Here is a 23,054-nt window from a genome sequence, read left to right on the forward strand (position 1 = left end):
TGGTGCTTTATATTTTTGCTTTTGATCTACTTCAGATAACATTTTTTAAATGTTAACACTGCCTTTAACAAGATGTGTTTGTGAAACACAATGTCCCCCTATATGATGTTTGACCTTGACGGATGACCTTGACCTTGTGAAGGATGACCTTGACCTTTCACCACTCAAAATGTGCAGCTCCATGAGATACACATGCATGCCAAATATCAAGTTGCTATCTTCAATATTGCATAAGTATTCATAAAATAAGCGATTTGGGCCACATATATTTGACCTCTGACCTTGAAGGATGACCTTGACCTTTCACCACTCAAAATGTGCAGCTCCATGAGATGCACATGCATGCCAAATATGAAGTTGCTATCTTCAATATTGCAAAAGTATTTATAAAATAAGCGATTTGGGCCACATATATTTGACCTCTGACCTTGAAGGATGACCTTGACCTTTCACCACTCAAAATGTGCAGCTCCATGAGATACACATGCATGCCAAATATCAAGTTGCTATCTTCAATATTTCAAAAGTATTCATAAAATGAGCGATTTTGGCCAGATATATTTGACCTCTGACCTTGAAGGATGACCTTGACCTTTCACCACTCAAAATGTGCAGCTTCATGAGATACACATGCATGCCAAATATGAAGTTGCTATCTTCAATATAGCAAAAGTTATTGCAAAATGTTAAAGTTGGCGCAAACAGACCAACAGACAGACCAACAGACAGACCAACAGACAGGGCAAAAACAATATGTCCCCCACTACTATAGTGGGGGACATAATAAAAAGAAAACTTTACGATCTCTCTTATAAGGCCTTGAATTTTTTCTTTACTGCTTTAATATTTTGCAGCCATATTTAAGAACATAGGACATTTGTATTGTCATACAATCTACATAACAGCCAACTAGTTATATTTAGTTATACTGGGGTGTGTGGACATTAGCAGGAACTCTACAAGAAATGTGCATTAAAATCATTGCCGCATACAGGAACTCTGTGTCTCGACAATAAAGCCTACGCGCTGACTGCAGCTTGCTGACAAGGAGTGGCTGTCAGCTGTCCCCAGGGCCAGTTCTAGCCCAGGAAAATAGCATGTAATAGCGGTCCTAATTGACAGAGCCACATTGTGATTTTAACAAGTTTAACCGCCTACTCACTGATGTTGTGGCTATGGAGAATTATGGGTTGCCTGCTGATACAAGAACCATGCTTTTTGTAGACAATATTGAATAAAAACATCTATTATTTAACAAACTACAGTTACAACATGCTTCCGTGACAATACCATTATTCTGTAACTGATGTCTTCCTTTATTATTCTTGTAAGTGCAGTGAAGCAAATGGCCTTAAATTGTTCAACACATTGATTATTCGTTTTCATTCCCTGCACAAATTGGTCGCGTTTGTTTCCATCAATTAGAAAATCAATGATTACTTTCTTATCTACATCTTCATAATTGATTCTCAAGGGTCCTGTGTTAGGGATATGGTGCAACTCGGTGATTGTTATTAACAGGCCTGTAATTAAGATGGAGTCCTGTGATTGTCATGTTTCAGACTTAGATACCAGCTCTATATTGATTAACCTTGAAAAGCTCAGATACTCATTCTCATCTGTTTGTAGACCATTAGAAAATCAAATTAAATTAAAGAACTTTTTTGATAGATAAACTTTATAAAGGCTTCATTTCCAAGCCTAAGAGACCAATGAGCTGCAAATAGCTCTTCTGGTTTTATGCTGGTTGCGTAGGGCCATCTTCATTTTTAGTGTGAGGGTTACTAATGTTACAGACCAAGTTTTGCAAATCAGTATGTGCTTAACCGCTTAACTACGCTATGGAAAGACAACCACTGCCTGTTGCAGTAAAATTATGCAGACGACAAATGCTAGGAGCATCTGCTAAGAACAATAACCACCACATCTGCCTGTTTATAGTTCACCACTGGTACACTGCAGTGTGTGAATATGACTAATAGTGTTTTACAGCTTGAAAGACGTTAATTATTGAAATCTGTACATATTGGCTGCTTTCATGGAAAACGGGGCTTAATGCATGTCAAATAAGATAAGCCTGTGCACACTGATTAGCCTGTGCAATGTGCACAAGCTAATCAAGGACATCATTTCTGATTTTATAATGTTTTTCGTTTAAAGAGAGTCTCTGGTACTGGGATGACAATTTATGCATATGCATTAAGCCCTGTTTTACCAAAATGAAGCTTAAATTATATTTTTTATTCATGATTTAAAAATAAACACATCTTGACCTGTGCTTTAAGACACACTCTTTATAAATTTGAATGAGTTATGTTCATTCAAAACTTGCAATATAAAAAGCTATAACATAATTTTTTAAACTGAGTTGCGTCTAAACTTTAACAACAGCCAACACCTACAGTGCCTTCAGCACTTTAATTGCTTTTGAGCTGGGAATATGTTAAATTGCACTCTTGTTTTCAAACTCTCTAGCCCTACTACATTTGTCTGGATGTATGTTTTAAGGAATTAAGAATGATGACACAATTCTGTGTTCACAGAGTCTGAAATGTCATACAGCTGTTTGGCACTGTCTGTTGACCTTTTAAGTCCTGATTTTTGAAAATGCTAACTTTCACACATTTTGTTTTCAAACAAAATTATTATATTAACTTTGTTCAGAGACAGATGCATGACACCAATATGAAGCTATTTCTAGTACTGTAAGAACAATAGTAATACGATTACAACAGTATATTAGCCTCCCTCTGCAAAAACTTCGTAAAATAAAGTTAATCCATAAAAAATCAGTGTTTCTTACAGAGATAGCAAACATTTCAACGCTTGATGTGGTATGGTAACATAGATTTATGGTGATACAAAATGCTCGTTTTTATTTTTTGTCACAATATATTCCATGTTAATTTCCTTCCGCGATATCCGAACATTTACAAGCAAACATGACATTGGGTCCGGGCTGCGTTGGAAGCGCGACGTAGTTCTCATGACCTGCCTGAAGCCAGTCTATTTAACAAAATATTTGTTGATTAGGGTTACTTATGTGGCTTAAATGCATATGTGTCAAGTGTCATCCCAAATCAGCCTGTGCAGTGGCTAATTCGAGGCAACACTTATCGCTTTAATGGAATTTTGGCTCTAAAGGAGGTCTGTTCTTAACAAAAATCCAATGATGGTAAAGAGTGTAGTTCCTGATAAGTCTGTGTGGACTGCAGAGGCTAATATGGGCTGACACTTTATACACATGCATTAAGCCCCATTTTCCCAGAGCCTCGCTCCACTGATTCTCACCTGTCTGTTCCTCTCATCAGCTATTCGGGAGATCTGTATTTTCTTGCGGCCCATCTTCCTGGATGGAGTTTCGGCCCCGGCTCCAATGGCCTGTTCTTGTACCTGAGCCACTATTGTAGATTTGTTGGCACTAACAATCCTGAAAGTACAAAACAATGAGCCACTATTGTAGATTTGTTGGCACTAACAATCCTGAAAATACATAACAATGAGCCACTATTGTAGATTTGTTGGCACTAACAATCCTGAAAATACATAACAATGAGCCACTATTGTAGATTTGTTGGCACTAACAATCCTTACAATACAAAACAATGAGCAATATTGTACTTTTGTTGGAACTAACAATCTTGACACATACACATAACCATGTTCTTGTACCTGAGGTACTATTGTAGATTTGTTGGCACTTACAATCCTGAATTAAGGTCACAATATACTAAATATTTCCTCTACATAATTCAATGTAAGTGACAATTTGCATTTGAATCGACTTCAGGCTTTTTAAGGCCTAAAAAAACACCAATTAAACACGCTGTCTATTTGAAGTCTTATTCAAAGTCCACATCATGTGTTATAGATTCTATCTTGTAAATAATTCTATCTCGTAAATAAGCAAAATGCACTTTCCAAATCAAAGCAATATCTTCAAAGTTAACCTACATACATCAATGGCCAAGGACCTATAGCCCTAGGAAATAACCACATATATCTATTGGATAATGTTTAAGTACGCAGTTTCCGGCAATCAAACAAAATGGGTTTTTTTGTTTAAAGGAAGCATTTTATTAGTGAAAATCGAGTTAAGGCAGAAAGTGTTGTCACCGATTAGCCTGAACAGCCTGCTCACTTTACGCACATGAAGTAAGCACCTGTTTTCCGGGAGCGAGACTCCATTATTTTAACCCTTGACTTCTTAGATACGTATTTTGACGCATTTGTAGTCCCTTAGAAAGTTACATTTTATTAAAGACCTCTCTTACTAGATTCACGTTTTTAAGGCCTTATTTCAAACCCTAAGATACTGATTAGCAGCAAACAGCATAAAACCTGAACAGACTGAGAGTTACTCGCAGGCTGTTCTGGTTTTATGCTGTTTGCACCTAACCATTTTCACTTAGCTTCTGAGTGGGAAAGGGTTAACAAGAAGTGATGGTTGTGGACTAGTCAGTAAAATAAGATTGACCTAGAAACAGTATATTCTAATGATCCAAAATCACATGCATAGACAACCATTTGGATTTTATTATAGTCAAAAGTAGGTAATGCCAATCTGTGCTCGGGTAATATAGTTCAAATGGGAATGATTATTACGCAATAAGCCAATAACTATTTAAGTATGGCAAAAGTAAGCAATTTTGGTGCAAGATAAAATAGAGAGAAACATATTTAAATATGTAGGAATGGAATTTAAAAAAAAGTTATATTATATTTCCTTCCAAATCAAGATATCCACCATCAAGTATTAACTTATTTATGTATAATTTTGCGATTTCATATTGTGGCAGTCCACACTATGTGACATTCCTGTAACCAAGATTTCCCCTCACTACAAATATAGCTTCGAAATATCTGAAATAGCACTTATATACAAATTTATTGTTAATTTGATGCAAAAAAAATGCGTTACTTTCAAAATTAAAAACACAGATTACAAGCAATTAATTGAGTGCGTATTTAATGTATTTGGTAAAGAAACATAACATAGGCAATCAATATAAATTAAGATATTCATTTAAATTCAAATAAAGCATTATTACAACATCATCCATTTAACATTAACATTCAGTTCAAGTATAAATGCAGTCAAATGATATTTGACTCAAGAGCAGACATGCAGAACTGTTGATCAAACCAATATAATCACTGAATTGGGTTACCAATTTTTTATATTAGACATGGCATGTGCACAAAACAGCCCCATACAGGCAAGCCAGGACAATGCAAGAACATATTTTGAGTTAATGCAAATATTGTATTTAAAATTAAAAAAATATGTAATTTATATTGATGTACAGTTGTTTATATAGAGGATATTTGTTGGATTCTGTGGATTATCGATTTTAATTCACGAGTGATCATAAAAAAATAATATTTTCAAGAGTGGCGCAGCCACGAGTAAAAATATATATTTTTTATGATCACAAGTGAATTAAAATCGATATTCCACCAAATCCAACAAATTTTCTTTTTATTTTATGCTTTGTTTCACAGTTTTTATACATTGTTAAAGAGTTTAACTAAAGAATTTAGCTGAAATAATGACGTCATTTCGTCAAAAAAATGACTTCATTTCACAGTAAACAGTGAAAATTATCGATAATTTTCACTGATAATTTTCATTATTTGAAACAGTGAAATTATCAGTTTTAATTCACTGATATTTCTCTATTAACAACCGGAAAGCATAAAATAAAAGCTATTAATCAACAAGTGTTTGGAGTTTTGATGCAATTAATAAAACAAAAAGAGCTTTAAGTAAATTTAGCATCTGATAAATGAATGCTTTATTAGCTTTTGAGCAAACATATTACAACAGTATTTTGATTTTAACACGTCTACATATCCTGCACTTTCAAAACTCCCTAAATTGTGCAGTTTTCATGGCTATTTCTTAAAGCTGTTCATTTTTGTCCTTGTCCATTCGAAAATTCTGCAAGCATCATGCATTAAATCATTCATTCCATACGTCCCGGATTGTCCGGGATTGTCCTGGAAATGAAGAACGTGTCCCGCAGTCCTGGAAATCAGTCAAATGTCCCGGATTTTACAAAATCCATATATACATGTACCTTATCTTAGGCTTAACTGCACCTCGAATCTGGGTACCCACTAATCCGCAGCGTCTCCATGGCAATGCCTACCTGAATAGGTGACTACGCTATGTGTCAAAATCGATCAATTAACAGGGGTCCTGTTATCATATTGATTGTCTTAAGTTCGCAGTCAAACCGAAAAGGGGGCATTGTTTAATGTGGTTGTTTATTGGCTATATTATACCACCTTCTAATTTCCCTCTGTGTAAGGGCAAAAGAGTTGTTCACACATCTGAAGTCCAACATCGTTGAGTACAAAATTAAAAGCGGGTAATGTTCGCACGTTTAACCGACTAGGAAGTTGAGTACAAAAACTAAGCATATAAAATTGTCATCCTCACTAAGTTTATTTCTGTCTTGTTCTAAATCCGCAGTAATTATAACAATAAAAATAATAAGTGAATTTGAATTGTAAGCACAATTGTGACTTGCCATTATTGCACTGGATTTTCGGACGCTCTTACTTTTCGGACACCATAAATGTATCCCAGAAAATAATACTTTTAACCTAGTTTTTCTTTCTGCAGAAAATGTGACATGTACACATTAGCAATTTGGTGCTCTTTTCTAACACGAAAAACACGTGGCTTGCATCTAGTAACGGAAGTAGTAATGTTTAATTTGACGTTAATAGATCTAGTGTATTTCGGATACTGTAGGCTTTCGAACTTAGCAATTTACGATGTAAAAAAATGCGTACCAAAAATGCATATATGTCTATATATATCGCTATATGTATACATGTCCCGGAAAATCGGCAAATGTCCCGGAAAATTCAGCTCAATGTCCTGGAATTGGTCTGAAAATGTATGGCTTGTATGATTTATTTATTCGGTAACAAGAAATCATTATACTGCTCTGTAACCCGTATGCCCCTTTCCCTGATGATAGAAACACCTACATCGCCAAACATGCAAGAAAGTAAATAAAACATTTTATAATTGTAAATGCATGCTTTGACGGATATACATGAAAAGTTATATATGTTTATGACATTTACGTCAATAACTATCAATTGCATTAATGTATTTTCTTAAATCTTGTGAAGGTTCATTAAGTACTTTTCATCAAATTATGCTTTGACCTAGGAAATAACTACTGATATAAAACTTAAACAGAAATATAAAGCAAGGAACTAAGAAAAAATGTTTAGTGTAAAGAAAATTATAAAGCACATCAGCGTTCTTTGAGGTCAATTTGGGCTGGAATTTTTCCCCATTCCCAATCTAATAAAGAATATTTTTCCAGATGACTGCCTAAAATTTCCAATTGAAGGTTTCCAAAAAATAAATACATAAAGTTCAACATTTAGGTAATCTCCTGTCTAGCTATGTAAGTCTAACTTTTCTTAAAGTTTCTTAAAAAAGTTTTTTTTAGTCAAAGCCGTGCAATTTTTCCCAATAAAAAGCTGCGGCCACAATTCCCAAAATGGTGAAAAAACACAGCGTTACAACTGTTCCAAAATTGCAAACACCGGAAAAATAACACAGTAATGTACAGTCTCCTCTTGTTTACATACATTTTGCCAGATTTGGGTCCTTCCATGTTTAGCCAAGAGTTGACCAAAACAGTCTAACTTTCATTCACATCCAAAAATGGAGTAGCAAATCTTCCTTTGCAACAAATCCAACTACTGATAAAATTAAACTCCAAATCAGGACTGATTGAACACTTCAAACTATCTTCAAAAACAGAACAGCCACGTCTAGTTTCCATTTACAGCACAAATCGTTACTTTTCTTTGGTCATGTGACACTGCCAGCGCATGAGAAAGTAACAGGTTGACGGAATGAGGAGGGGGGCCCTTATATACGATATAATCAGGCCCTATCTCTACTGTGGTGTGCCAATGAGACTTTTCAGGGTTTAAGAGCTGTTGATAACATTGCAAACGCTATCTGGCTCAGGCACTCTTGAAAGGCCGGCTTCACTTCCACACTGTGAGCTACCTGCACCCAATTGTTTGTTATTTATCATAAAGCTGTGATTAGAAATGACTTTTATTTTAATCTGATTTCCGTTATTTAAATTGATGTACAAACACTTTGAACCAAATGTCCTATAATTTAGCACCAGTGTGGCTGTACTGAGTTTAAACATTACAATCAATATCTGTTCTGCAAAGTTGCATTGTTTCATAATATTTTAAATACTATTGCAATAACCCTTCTCGAAAAAGTGCACTAAATGCGCATTTAATGCGCATTAAATGCACATTAAATGCGCATTTAATGCGCATGTTATTGGCACCGTATTTTTTGCTTAACAAGTGCATTTTAATCTGTTAAAAAAAAACACTTTTTACTAGTGTGTTTATACATTTAAGTGTATTTTTTCCACGAAATAATACACTTAAGTGCGTTTATTATGATAATAAGTGCGCTTAAGTTTATTTTTAAGTGCATTTATACACTTGAGTGTATTTTAAGACATACAAATAATACACTTCATGGTCAAAGTAAATTTTTTAAAGCGCATTAATACACTTGAGTGCATTTCCAGTCATTCAAATAATACACATTACAGAATTAAAAGCAAATTATTTAAGCGCATTAATACACTTGAGTGCATTTCCAGTCATACAAATAATACACTTATCAGTAACTAAAGTAATCTTTCAAGTGCATCAATACACTTGAGTGTATTTTAACTCATACAAATAATACACTTCATGGAGTATTCAAAGTGAATTTTTTAAGCGTATTAATACACTTGAGTGCATTTCCAGACTTACAAATAAAACACTTCATTGAGTATTCAAAGTGAATTTTTGTAAGCGCATTAATACACTTGAGTGCATTTCCACTGATACAAATAATACACCTTACAAAATTGAAAGTGAATTTTTTTAAGCGCATAAATACACTTGAGTGCATTCCCGGTCATACAAATAATACACCTTACAATATTAAAAGTGAATTTTTAAGCGCATTAATACACTTGAGTGCATTTTCAGTCATACAAATGATACAATTTTTAAAGTGTTGGAAGTGAATTTTTTAAGCGCATTATACGCTCAAGTGTACTTTTCATCACTTCAAATTAATATGCTTAAAAATTAACCAAATTTAAAAAAAATCCCAGCATTTTGAAGTCAGCATTCATTCTTTAAATGAAAGGTTAGTGTAAACACATACATAAAAAACAAAAGTACAATTCAATAGATAAATACACATTTTTATTAGAATGTTAAACCTTAAAAAACAAAAACAAATGTTACATATCTACATAAAAGAGAGGATTCAAACGGGCTATTGCCTATCTGGAATTAACAATTCAAAATATCAAGCTCATACCAGTGATTTTTCTCCCCTCTGATTACTGGTAACTGATTAACAGCCAAATACAGGTGGTTTTCACTTCAAAAATATTAAAGTTTTCCCCTCCTTAAGCTGAAATGTTTTCCCTATCATTTACTAGATTTTTATATATTACATTAATTTCAAATCCCTTTTTAACATGGACAAAAGCAGCACATTTAATTCAATCATATTCTGGATCCTAATATATGATAAATGAACAGTATTCATGAAATTTATATAAATCTATACCTTATTTTTAAGATCTTCCTTTTTTTGTTCATTATTGCGCTAAAACATGCCCTTCTGAGAGCCAGTACGTACAGGTTGTTTTGAATTTCCAAAGAAAATCACTGCATACATGCTGACAATATTTAGCAGCTTAGCCCCTGTCACTATATTTGTTGTTATACACTGTTCCTTACAAAGAATGTATTCATAAACAACCCTTTATAGAGCACTTCACCAGCTGATCAGGTCTGAATACTACTGTCATGGTCTGCGAGGCGCTTCTTGTGCATGATCTCATTTGAGATCACCCTTCTCGAAAAAGTGCACTAAATGCGCATTTAATGCGCATTAAATGCACATTAAATGCGCATTTAATGCGCATGTTATTGGCACCGTATTTTTTGCTTAACAAGTGCATTTTAATCTGTTAAAAAAACACTTTTTACTAGTGTGTTTATACATTTAAGTGTATTTTTTTTCCACGAAATAATACACTTAAGTGCGTTTATTATGATAATAAGTGCGCTTAAGTTTATTTTTAAGTGCATTTATACACTTGAGTGTATTTTAAGACAAACAAATAATACACTTCATGGTCAAAGTAAATTTTTTAAAGCGCATTTATACACTTGAGTGCATTTCCAGTCATTCAAATAATACACATTACAGAATTAAAAGCAAATTATTTAAGCGCATTAATACACTTGAGTGCATTTCCAGTCATACAAATAATACACTTCATTGAGTATTCAAAGTGAATTTTTGTAAGCGCATTAATACACTTGAGTGCATTTCCACTGATACAAATAATACACCTTACAAAATTGAAAGTGAATTTTTTTAAGCGCATTAATACACTTGAGTGCATTCCCGGTCATACAAATAATACACCTTACAATATTAAAAGTGAATTTTTAAGCGCATTTATACACTTGAGTGCATTTTCAGTCATACAAATGATACACTTTTTGAAGTGTTGGAAGTGAATTTTTTAAGCACATTATACGCTCAAGTGTACTTTTCATCACTTCAAATTAATATGCTTAAAAATTAACCAAATTTGAAAAAAAAAACAGCATTTTGAAGTCAGCATTCATTCTTTAAATGAAAGGTTAGTGCCCCTGCGAAATGTTGTTCTGCAGTTCACGAATAATTCGTGAACAGTTCATGAACTGTTCGTGAACTGAGTTCATGAATTGTTCACGAATAGTTCGTGAACAGAAAATGAGCCATGTCTGTGAAAAGTTCTTGAAATTTTAGTTCATGAACTGTTCATGAACACTAATGGCATGAAGTGTTCATGAAATATTCTTGAAACATAATGGCATGAAGTGTTCATGAACTATTCTTGAACCCTTATGGCATGAAGTGTTCATGAACTATTCTTGAACCCGTGTGGCATGAAGTGTTCATGAACTATTCTACAACCATTATGGCATGAAATTTTCATGAACAATTCATGAACATCAATGGCATAAAGTGTTCTTGAACAGTTCATGAACAACACAATTCTTGAAAAATTCTTCAGGGTTTTGCTGTTCATGAACAGTTCATGAACATTTTCCTTCTATTTTTCAATGGCTCATTTTCTGTTCACGAACTGTAAGTGAATAGTTCATGAACCATAGTTCTTCAAGAGTTCATGAACTGAGGTGGCATGAATTGTTCATGAACTATTCATGAACAAGAATTTGTCAATTTATGCAAAGGTTATCATAATTGTTACCAAAGCTCAACAAACAGGTCAGGGTAAGAAGAAACAAGTCTTGTATTAGCACTTAACATATTGATAGCAACATATTACAATAATTTAAATATAACACTAATAACTGAGATACAAGTGGTTTGATAATACTCTTTAAATTTCATAATACAACTTTGCACTATATGTTCATGAATAATTCATGTTTTGCAAAGATTATGAATAGTCTCATTTTCAGTTCAAGAATCATTTACTAATCAATGGTTTCCCTGAAATGGTTACACTTACAGTGCCAAAGAACTTGAAATGGATCCAATGGCTGATCAGTTCAGCCGGTAATTTATTAAAGACTTACATTTTCAAATATAACATAAACCATGTGCCTTCCGTTACAACTTCCTGTGCACACAATATTCTTTCTTTGTAAAAACAGCAATGCAATGTACATTGAGTTCTTGATATCATCTTAAACTTTTCTTGAAATAAGATGTCCTTAAAACGTTCTTAAACTTGTCTTTTAAGTCTTCCAAGAACAATGACAGATCCTTTTAAGAACATATTGGATTCTTATAAAGTCCATCATACATTCAAAAACATTGTGTAGACCTGTTTAAGAACATCAGAAGGAAACATGTTGTTCAAAAAAGTTCTTAAAGTGTTCAAGAATAGTTTAAGAATAATTCAAGAACAGGAAAGGTCCTTAAAAAGTTATTGAAGTGTTCCTGAAGGCAGTTCTTGAACAGTTCTTGTACAAATGTTCTTAAAATTCTCTAGAACAGGTCAAGAACTCTAACTTACAGTGGTGAAAGTACTATGCATATTCATACTAACTTCACAGGTTTCACAAATCTACAAGATTTGTATGCTAGACATTTCAATATTACTTTCAAAAATATGTATGAAACATCTAGCACAAAGGAATTCATGAATTATTCATGATGGATCCTTAAAGTCTGTCTCAGAAAAGTCATTAGAAATACTTGTGCATGAAATGTTCATCACTAAGTATTTATGGTTAGATGAAGAACTGTTCATGAACTTTGAAATGTTCAACAATAATTCATAAACAGTTCATGAACAAGTCTTAAGAACAGTTCATGTCCAAAAGTTCATGAACCAAGCTCAGGAACTTTTTCAGAACCGTTCATGAACAGTTCTTGATTGGCTTGAAGTGTTCATGAAATCATGAACAACATTTCGCCGGGGTGTAAACACATACATAAAAAACAAAAAGTACAATTCAATAGATAAATACACACTTTTATTAGAATGTTAAACCTTAAAAAACAAAAACAAATGTTACATATCTACATAAAAGAGAGGATTCAAACGGGCTATTGCCTATCTGGAATTAACAATTGAAAATATCAAGCTCATACCAGTGATTTTTCTCCCCCCTGATTATCGGTAACTGATTAACAGCCAAATACAGGTGGTTTCCACTTCAAAAATATTAAAGATTTCCCCTCCTTAAGCTGAAATGTTTTCCCTATCATTTACTAGATTTTTATATATTACATTAATTCCTTTTTAATATGGACAAAAGCAGTACATTTAATTCAATCATATTCTGGATCCTAATATATGATAAATGAACAGTATTCATGAAATTTATATAAATCTATACCTTATTTTTAAGATCTTCCTTTTTTTGTTCATTATTGCGCTTAAACATGCCCTTCTGAGAGCCAGTACGTACAGGTTGTTTTGAATTTCCAAAGAAAATCACTGCATACATGCTGACAATATTTAGCAGCTTAGCCCCTGTCACTATATTTGTTGTTATACACTGTTTCTTACAAAGAATGCATTCATAAACAACCCTTTATAGAGCACTTCACCAGCTGATCAGGTCTGAATACTACTGTCATGGTCTGCGAGGCGCTTCTCGTGCATGATCTCATTTGAGATCAGGTCCTGAAAGATATTTTATAATGTAAGTGTTAAATATTGCTGTTATGGTAATCTTGTTCAACAGTTGCTATAAATATCATAAATTTAAATCAAAACAAGTTTGTTGGCTTGTTGTTTTTGTTTGTTTATTTTTGCAATTTTAATCTCGTGATCACATGTGACTTAACGCTTTTCATAAATAATTTAAAGAAATTACGTTTGATAGAAAATACTGTTAATAAATGTACTAATATATGTGGTCTCCTTTGGCTGTGTGGACTGGTCGGAAGTGTGACTTCTTTGAATTGCAATAACCTTTATTATATAGTTTTACCTCTCAACAAATCCATCTTTTCTTGGTCAAGGACAAGCTACAGGGCACGGTTTCCCACTCCTGTTCCCCTCAAGTTGGCCTGGTATACATGTCCAAACATCAGGTAGTCCCCTTTTTGCTCCCTTTTTTGGCAGGCGATGATGCACATTCTGTCCAATGGATCTTCCGATCAATGTAAATTTCACCTTGGGGTTTAACCTTCAAATATAAAATATTAAAGTTCTGATTAAATATGGGGGAAAGAAATCTGTTCATAAATGACAAGAAATAGGTATAAATAAATTTTAAGATGACAATAACCATAAAATACAGCCATAATAATTCAAATGGTGTTTTTTTCCTTAAAATTGCATTACATTTACTCATCCAGTTACATTTTCCAGTGACAATACATAAATATGATAATGATCATAATTAATTTAAATAAAAAGAGATGCAGAAATGAAAATACAAACCTGTTACAGCTGTTCTTCAGCATTCCAAAAAAACAAAAACGGCAGTTGTTGATCACTTTAACCGCCCACTTTGAATCTTCTTTGCAACAAACTTATAGACGAGTTAATTGTTATTGTTTACATTCGGGATTTTCCGCGCATGCGCACTGACTGGTTGGCAAAAAACACTGGTTACAGTAACGTAAAACATGTATAAAGGGCTTTTGTTTAGTCAATAAATTGATAATAAAAACGAAATAAACATTAAAACTCTTTAAAAAAAAGTGCAAATATAGCATATTTAGTACCAAATAAATGTATATTCACAAATAAAATTTCCTCTTCATAAAAATACGTAGTAGTTATTAGCATAGAGTAAACGTGATCGGAAGACTTAATACTGACAATTCCACAAAACAAAACAATAAATTAGCCGTATTCTTTCTGATAATAAGACTTGAATAAATTATATTTAAACACTAATAAAACATATTTTAATTGTATTATAATTTTAAGTGGTGTGGATAGTGTTTTATTTCATCAGCGATCAATAGAGTCAGAGGTGCATTTAATCAATTAAAAAAAAAGCCCTAAAAAGCGGAATACAGTACTTTTTTTAAATATTGGGGTAATTTTCTTTTACATTGAATGAATTTACGTTTCGTTTACATCGAATGAATATAAATTCAATTTACCATACAAACGGAAAAACCCTGCATATTAATTACGCAAATGTAACTGTCTTTGCATGTATATTGAAATCTCTATTAGTAATAAGGAGTGATAAAAATATAGCATTTTATGATAAATGCATATATTTAATTTATCTAACGGCCCCTTTTGTGACTGCTTATGTTCATGATCGTGTTTCGGACCCTGCAGTAATGTACAATCTTTACACATAATAGCGGAGTTAACTTTTGCCGGTACCCGTTAAATACCTTAATTGCATATCAGTAAAATTGCACAATATTTAAATGTATAGTTATTAAACAATGTATTATTAAGTTTAACTGGCTAATAAATATATACACTCGTTCCAGTTAATACATTTCCGACAAATGTCTTCATTTTTGTTAAAATGTTAAAATATTTCATAAAAAATTAACTTATCAGTATTTTTAGCTTTAAAATGTGGCTTACAACAGTTTGATGTGTGCTGCGTGGATGCAATAGCGTGTATCCCCATACATATCTTCGATGTTGTTATATTTTCAGCCTTCAGAGGCTGGTGGCGGTATTGTGTTTTTATTATTTTTTAAGAAATGTTTTTTAATGAAAATTCAATACTGCTCCAGCAGCTGGAGTTTCACTTCTTTATATTAAATGATTGCTCAATATGCCAAGAGATGACATAGAGGTATCGTGACTTATGTTTACTGACCAGACACTCGTCTGCAACATGTGGTTTATGCAGGGGTCCAAGTGTAGGTCCCTGGGTTTATGACACCATGTTTTCTTTGTAATTGTCTGGACAGTATCCGATCATAACAAGATAATCGGTTTGTGATAACAAAGGTGCAATTATACACCGGGATATAAATGCTGCAACAAAGAGTGCCAAAATTAGTGTGAACAATTTAATAAAACAATAACATTAAATAAAAGAATTTATTGAATGTGTAAGAAGGTAAGTTTTTCCAGACACATAAAGGTTCAAATCAGTTACCCTATGTCGCGTACATACAATTGACCTATTCGTTGTTTGTTTTTATCCTTATTTGTTTTCTTTCATTAAATTTAATTCATTCTGAAAGAATTTGAATTTCTGAGAAGTTTTTAACTATAAAAGGTTGCGATGAAGTGCCAAGTAGAGAGATTTTTGTTTAACCACATATCGAGCTCTTAGATTGTGTTCCACTCCCGAGTTCGTTGTCAGTAAAAACAAATAATAATAACAACAATAAAATCGTACCAAAGATGCATTTCCTTGCATGCTAATGTTTTATTCAGACATAATTAGTAAAATTATATTTGATATTGTGCAAGATTATCATTAAAAACGAAGATTTCGTCAACCTTCTCTATATGCGCTTATATAAATTGCACCTCTTTTGCCAACCAGTGGGCGGAGTCAAAACTTTGCAGGTGCGTGTGACGTCACGCGTTAACTCGTCTATTGTTGATTTACACATTGTAGTAAATACACATTGTTTTCATCACACAATAGTTCATGTGCTGAAAGAATTTCAAGACATTTGACACTAGAATTAATGTTGCTGAATTATACCTAAAAATTTAGCTCAATTTAAGTTGCTGAAACCAAATTGTTTACAAAAATAACTTCCTGTGCTCCAAATAACTTTCTGTGCTCCAACCAATCAAAAGTGGTTTGTTTTCAAATAGATGGTCCCAGAACCAATCAAAATTCTATAAACACCCCTTTGTTTTGGCTAGATGGAGCACTGATAGGGATTAGTGTTTATGATGCTAATTGATCTCTTATCTGATCCTGATCTTATCTGATATTTATTGAATAATACACAGCACACTTAGCATATTATATTTAATTGTGAATAGTTCAATATAACATACTGAATGGTGTTAGGAAATAAATATAATATTATAAATATTATTTAAATTGTCTTTTAAAATGTATGTTAATAGTCAATGTGGTAGACATTAATTGAATTGGGGTTAAATATCAGTGTAAGAAAGTTCAAATACTTGTTTTTTATGTTGTGAAGATATAATTGATTCTCGCAAGACCACATAATTTTTTTGACACTTTCAATATTTTTAATTATTTACCCACAGCCTGATTTAGTTGTACTTTTCCCTTTAAAAGCTGCTCTACTGATTCACATATTTTATGAGCAGACAAATTGTAATAATAAGACCATAAACATTATGTGAAGATAAAAAAGAATTCAGTACAATCCTATTAAACACTATATCTCTGTCCTTTAACTTCAGTTATTTGCTATAGAGTTGCTCTTTTTTATGAAGATGCACTAAAACTACACTTGTACAGAAAGAATATTTTTTTTGCAAATCAGAAGATACACTAATATGCACAAAAAATGCACTTCATTGAAAAAATGCACTTATTGCATAAAAAGATGCACTTTGTCTACAGAAGATACACTTAAAGTACAGTAAAATACACTTAAAGATAATGAAAATACAGAAAAAATGCACTTTAGTGCACTTAATTATGAAAAAAATGCAGAAAAATACACTTTTCGGTAAAAATGCAGAAAAAATACACTTTTTAAAGCGTATTTTGTTAAAAAGTGTATTTTATTTTGAGAAGGGAAAGTAATGAACAAGTAAATGTGAAATAGAAATTAAAATTATTCAAACTTCCACTAGGTTTGAACCACTTGAATTAAATGTCCGTAAATTATAACATTCATAACAGACTGAATTACTGTAACTAAAGCTGGATCAAAGAGACCAGACAATCAAGACTTTAACAATTTAAAGATGATATGAAAGTTTCATGTAATTCCTTCAATACTTCTTGAGTTATGATGCTCTGCACAAGAAGAGAAAATAACTATACAAAACTTGAAACAAGATGTGTTTCAGAAACACTATGCCCCAAAGTAGGTATCCTGGCAATGTGCAGCTCGATGAGATACACATGCATGCCAAATATGAAGTTGCTATGTTCAATATTGCAAAAGTTATGGCAAATGTTTGGCATGCTATGTACAATAGTTAAACAAGAGGGCCTGAAAGGCCCAAAGTCGCTCACCTGAGATAACAAGATATCATTGGGACAAATCTTCTGACCAAGTTTCACTAAGATCGGAAAATAAATGTGGCCTCTAGAGTGTTAACAAGGTTTTACTATAGCCATATAAGGAAAAATGCCCCGCCCCCTGGCAGCCATGTTTTTCAACCAACCGACATCATTTTTTAACTCATCCAAGATATTATCGGGATGAATCTTCTGACCAAGTTTCATGAAGATCGGACAGTAAATGTGTCCTCTAGAGTGTTAACAAGATTTTACTATAGCCATATAAGGAAAAATGCCCTGCCCCTTGGAAGCCATTTTTTTCAAGCAAACATAATTATTTTCAAACTCATCCAAGATATCATTGAGACCAATCTTCTGACGCAATTTCATGAAGATTGGACAATAAATGTGGCCTCTAGAGTGTTAACAAGGTTTTACTACAGCCATATATAGCCATATAAGGAAAAATGCCCCGCCCCTGGTGGCCATGTTTTTAAAGCAACCAAAGCCATTTTCGAACTCATCCAAGATATAATTGGGACAAATCTTCTGACCAAGTTTCATGATGATCGGAAAATAAATGTGACCTCTAGAGTGTGAACAAGGTTTTGCTATAGCCATATCAGGAAAATAGCCCCGCCCCTGTGGTGGCCATGTTTTTCAACCAACCAGCATCATTTTTGAACTGGTCCAAGATATTGTTGGGATGAATCTTCTGACCAAGTTTCATGAAGATCGGACAATAAATGTGGCCTCTAGAGTGTTAACAAGATTTTACTATAGCCTTATATTGCCATATTAGGAAAAATGCCCCGCCCCTTGGCGGCCATGTTATTCAAGCAAACGTAACCATTTTCGAACTCATCTAAGATATCATTAAGACAAATCTTCTGACCATATTTCATCAAGATTGGACAATAAATGTGGCCACTAGAGTGTAAACAAGGTTTTACTATAGCCATATAAGGAAAAATGCCCCGCCCACTGGCGGCCATGTTTTTCAACCAACCGGCATCATTTTCGAACACTTCTAAGATATTATTGGGATGAATCTTCTGACCAAGTTTCATTAAGATTGGACAATAACTGTGGCCTCTAGAGTGTTAACAAGATTTTACCATAGCCATATATAGCCATATAAGGAAAAATGCCCCGCCCCTTGGCAGCCATGTTTTTCAAGCAAAGGTTACCATTTTTGAAGTCATCAAAAATATCAGTGGGACAAATCTTTTGAGCAAGTTTCATGAAGATCGGAAAATAAATGTGACCTCTAGCAGTGTTAACAAGGTTTTACTATAGCCATATAAGGAAAAATGCCCCGCCCCCTGGTGGCCATGTTTTTCAACCAACCGGCATCATTTTCGAACTCGTCCAAGATATTATTGGGATGAATCTTCTGACCAAGTTTCATGAAGATCAGACAATAAATGTGGCCTCTAGAGTGTTAACAAGATTTTACTATAGCCAAATTTAGCCATATAAGGAAAAATGCCCCGCCCCTTGGCAGCCATGTTTTTCAAGCAAACGTAACCATTTTCGAACTCATCCAAGATATCATTGAAACCAATCTTCTGACCAAATTTCATGAAGATTGGACAATAAGTGTGGCCTTTAGAGAGTGAACAAGGCAAATGTTGACGTCGCACAACGGACAATGCACGACGGACGACGGACAAAAGGCGATCACAAAAGCTCACCATGAGCACGTTGTGCTCAGATGAACTAAAAAGTAGAGGCATTTTTAAGTATATGACCTTGAAGGATGACCTTGACATGTCACCGATTAATACGTTCAGCTGTATGGGTAACACATGCATGTAAAATATAAAGTATCTGTATAAAGTGGTACTGACGTTTTGGCATATTTAGAATGAAAATTGACCTTTGTAAATGACCTTTGACCTTTCATGATGACCGTTACCTTAACATTGTACGAATTAAAATGTGCAGCTCCATATGCATTTGAGAAGTCGTTACAAAGTTATAGTGTATAGCAAATAAGCGATTTTGATCCATATATTTGACCTTTGACCTTGAAGGATAACCTTGACCTTTCACCACTCAAAATGTGCAATTCCACGAGATACACATGCATGCCAAATATGAAGTTCATATGTTCAATATTGCAAAAGATATGGCAAATGTTAAAGTTTAGTGAGTTTGACCCATGTATTTGACCTTTGACCTTGAAGGATGATCTTGACCATGACCTTTCACCACTCAAAATGTGCAGCTCCATGAGATACACATGCGTGCCAAATATCAAGTTGCTATCTTCAATATTGCAAAAGTTATGGCAAAATGTTAAAATTTCTCGCAAACACACAAACAAACAAACAAACCAACACAGCCAGGACAAAAACAATATGTCCCCCACTAAAGTGGTGGGGGACATAAAAATACGGATGAAATATTTGGGGTTCTAGTTAAGTCTGCAATTCCACTAATTGCCCTGTGTCTGTTTTATTTAAATACTGTCAATACTTTGAGACTTAATGCCTCGAGAATGAAAATTGAATAATGGGCAATTACTCTGTAATCTTAAAATTTGAGTTACAGTTCTTGCTTTTTGCATTTCCCATACAAAACTCGATCATTACATGAAGTTTCATTATAAATCCTTCAATACTTCCCGAGTTATATTCCACACAAGAAGCAGGACAAAATGATCAGCAGAAGGACAGAGAGATACTTAGGAACAGACACTACTGTTATTACTATGTGACTCCCTTCAGGGACAGAAAAACATACAAAAATTGCTAATGTTTTTATAGTCAATGTAAACAACTGAGATTAAGTTTTAATCTTTCAATTTAATCTACTAATTGACTCCCCAAAATATGATTTGCTATCCAGTACAATAATACTTTAATGCATGAACCAAAATTTGACCTTAAGGCTGCAAGTTTTAATCATATTAAACATGAAAACATGACATTAGCATAATATTTTTTTGTCTGGCTACATTTGCAATTCAATATTGAACATGAAAGACAAGCACATGAACAATAAATTATAGGCACCTTTAAAACCTAAACAACTGTCATGAATTAACATATTTTTGATGGTCTTATTCACTTAATTGTCATACGGAAATACATGTACATCAATTTTCAAATGACAGACAGTGGATTTCTTACATGAACTTTGTGCAGGTTACATGATTTTACATTAGGCCATCCTTAAAAAATTGTTTGTTTAGCATAACCTGACCCAGGTAAATTTGGGTGGGTAGGTAGGTAGGGATTTTTTTTTTTGTAATTTTTTTTTCTGACATTGAACTCTGACATATACCAAAGGTAATTATCAAATAAAGCTCTAAGTCTTCTGGCTCATAATAAGAAAATTGGTAAAGATTTTTCTGCATGGAGTAGAATTCTTTGATTAATTTATTAATTTTGGTAAAGAGACATCCAAGGAACATTTGTGTGAAATTAATTCAAAATTAGATCACTGAGATCACTCAAGGACACTGTGCGACAGGTGAGCAAAAACATATATGCTGAAAATGAACATGAGAATAAACTATTTATTTTTAATATGCCTGAAGTCAGATGAAACATTATGGCAATTATAATTATACTTTTTAAGATAGCAACTTGATATTTGGCATGCATGTGTATCTCATGGAGCTGCACATTTTGAGTGGTGGAAGGTCAAGGTCATCCTTCAAGGTCAAAGATATGGCTTCCAAGCGGCACAGTAGGGGGCATTGTGTTTCTGACAAACACATCTCTTGTTTCCATTATATTTATAAGAATTTATTGATTAAAATAATGACATTCAAAACAATGTATTACCCGTAAATTTGTGCGGTTGTGAATTAGTCATGCATGAATAACCCCGTGTCAATATCAATCTATAGTTTCAGTGGCTTTGTTATACCAAACACACTAATTGATCCGTATTGTGTACTCCTCCACGATAAAATTGTGGGCAGTTAGTTCGGAGACTTTTGATGAAAACATCGATGTTGTCCTTGTGGAAATTGTGCATTTCATGCATAAATCAATTATATCAAAACATTTATTTTTACTCGAGATTCAATTAAAACAAGGGCTGTTTGTAAAACATGCATGCCCCCCATATGGCTTTCCGTTGTAGTGACAGCCATTGTGTGAATATGTTTTTTGTCACTGTGACCTTGACCTTTGACCTAGTGACCTGAAAGTCAATAGGGGTCATCTGCCAGTCATGATCAATGTACCTATGAAGTTTCATGATCCTAGCCATAAGTGTTCTTGAGTTATCATCCTGAAACCATTTTACTATTTCGGGTCACTATGACCTTGACCTTTGACCTAGTGACCTCAAAATCAATAGGGGTCATCTGCAAGTCATGATCAATGTACCTATGAAGTTTCATGATCGAAGCCATTAGCGTTCTTGAGTTATCATCCGGAAACCATTTTACTATTTCAGGTCACCGTGACCTTGACTTTTGATATAGTGACCTGAAAATCAATAGGGGTCAACTGCGAGTCATGATCAATCTACCTATCAAGTTTCATGATCCTAGGCATAAGCGTTCTTGAGTTATCATCCGGAAACCATTTTACTATTTCGGGTCACTGTGACCTTGACCTTTGACCTAGTGACCTGAAAATCAATAGGGGTCATCTGCGAGTCATGATCAATGTACCTATGAAGTTTCAAGATCCTAGGCATAAGCGTTCTTGAGTTATCATCCGGAAACCATTTTAATATTTCGGGTCACCGTGACCTTGACCTTTGACCTAGTGACCTAAAAATCAATAGGGGTCATCTGCCAGCCATTATCAATCTACCTACGAAGTTTCATGATCCTAGGCATAAGCGTTCTTGAGTTATCATCCGGAAACCATTTTACTATTTCGGGTCACTGTGACCTTGACCTTTGACCTAGTGACCTGAAAATCAATAGAGGTCATCTGCGAGTCATGATCAATCTACCTATCAAGTTTCATGATCCTAGGCCTAAGCGTTCTTGAGTTATCATCCGGAAACCATTTTACTATTTCGGGTCACCGTGACCTTGACCTTTGACCTAGTGACCTGAAAATCAATAGGGGTCATCTGCGAGTCATGATCAATCATCTGCGAGTCATGATCAATCTACCTATCAAGTTTCATAATCCTAGGCCTAAGCGTTCTTGAGTTATCATCCGGAAACCATTTTACTATTTTGGGTCACCATGACCTTGACCTTTGACCTAGTGACCTCAAAATCAATAGGAGTCATCTGCGAGTCATTATCAATGTACCTATGAAGTTTCATGATCCTAGGCCCAAGCGTTCTTGAGTTATCATCCGGAAACCACCTGGTGGACGGACCGACCGACAGACCGACATGTGCAAAGCAATATACCCCCTCTTCTTCAAAG

At 34.0% G+C, this 23,054-nt stretch overlaps 1 protein-coding gene across 9 annotated transcripts in view; it reads right to left on the reverse strand.

Annotated features, from left to right (window-relative positions):
• LOC127876360 (myocyte-specific enhancer factor 2C-like) overlaps nucleotides 1-23,054 on the reverse strand; it is a 147,828-nt gene that overhangs the window by 58,755 nt on the left and 66,019 nt on the right. For 6 of the 9 annotated variants that reach the window (XM_052421532.1, XM_052421534.1, XM_052421533.1 and 3 more), the window contains one exon: nucleotides 3,292-3,430. In XM_052421532.1, coding sequence (XP_052277492.1) covers nucleotides 3,292-3,345 — 54 coding nt within the window. In that variant the 5' untranslated portion in view covers nucleotides 3,346-3,430. Of the gene's footprint in view, nucleotides 1-3,291; nucleotides 3,431-6,294; nucleotides 7,103-7,626; nucleotides 7,920-23,054 lie in introns of those variants that run through there. The other 3 variants (XM_052421530.1, XM_052421531.1, XM_052421528.1) reach the window with 3 other exon arrangements.

This window comes from Dreissena polymorpha, chromosome 4 (assembly GCF_020536995.1).
Source record: "Dreissena polymorpha isolate Duluth1 chromosome 4, UMN_Dpol_1.0, whole genome shotgun sequence".
Classification (NCBI taxonomy): Eukaryota; Metazoa; Mollusca; class Bivalvia; order Myida; family Dreissenidae; genus Dreissena; species Dreissena polymorpha.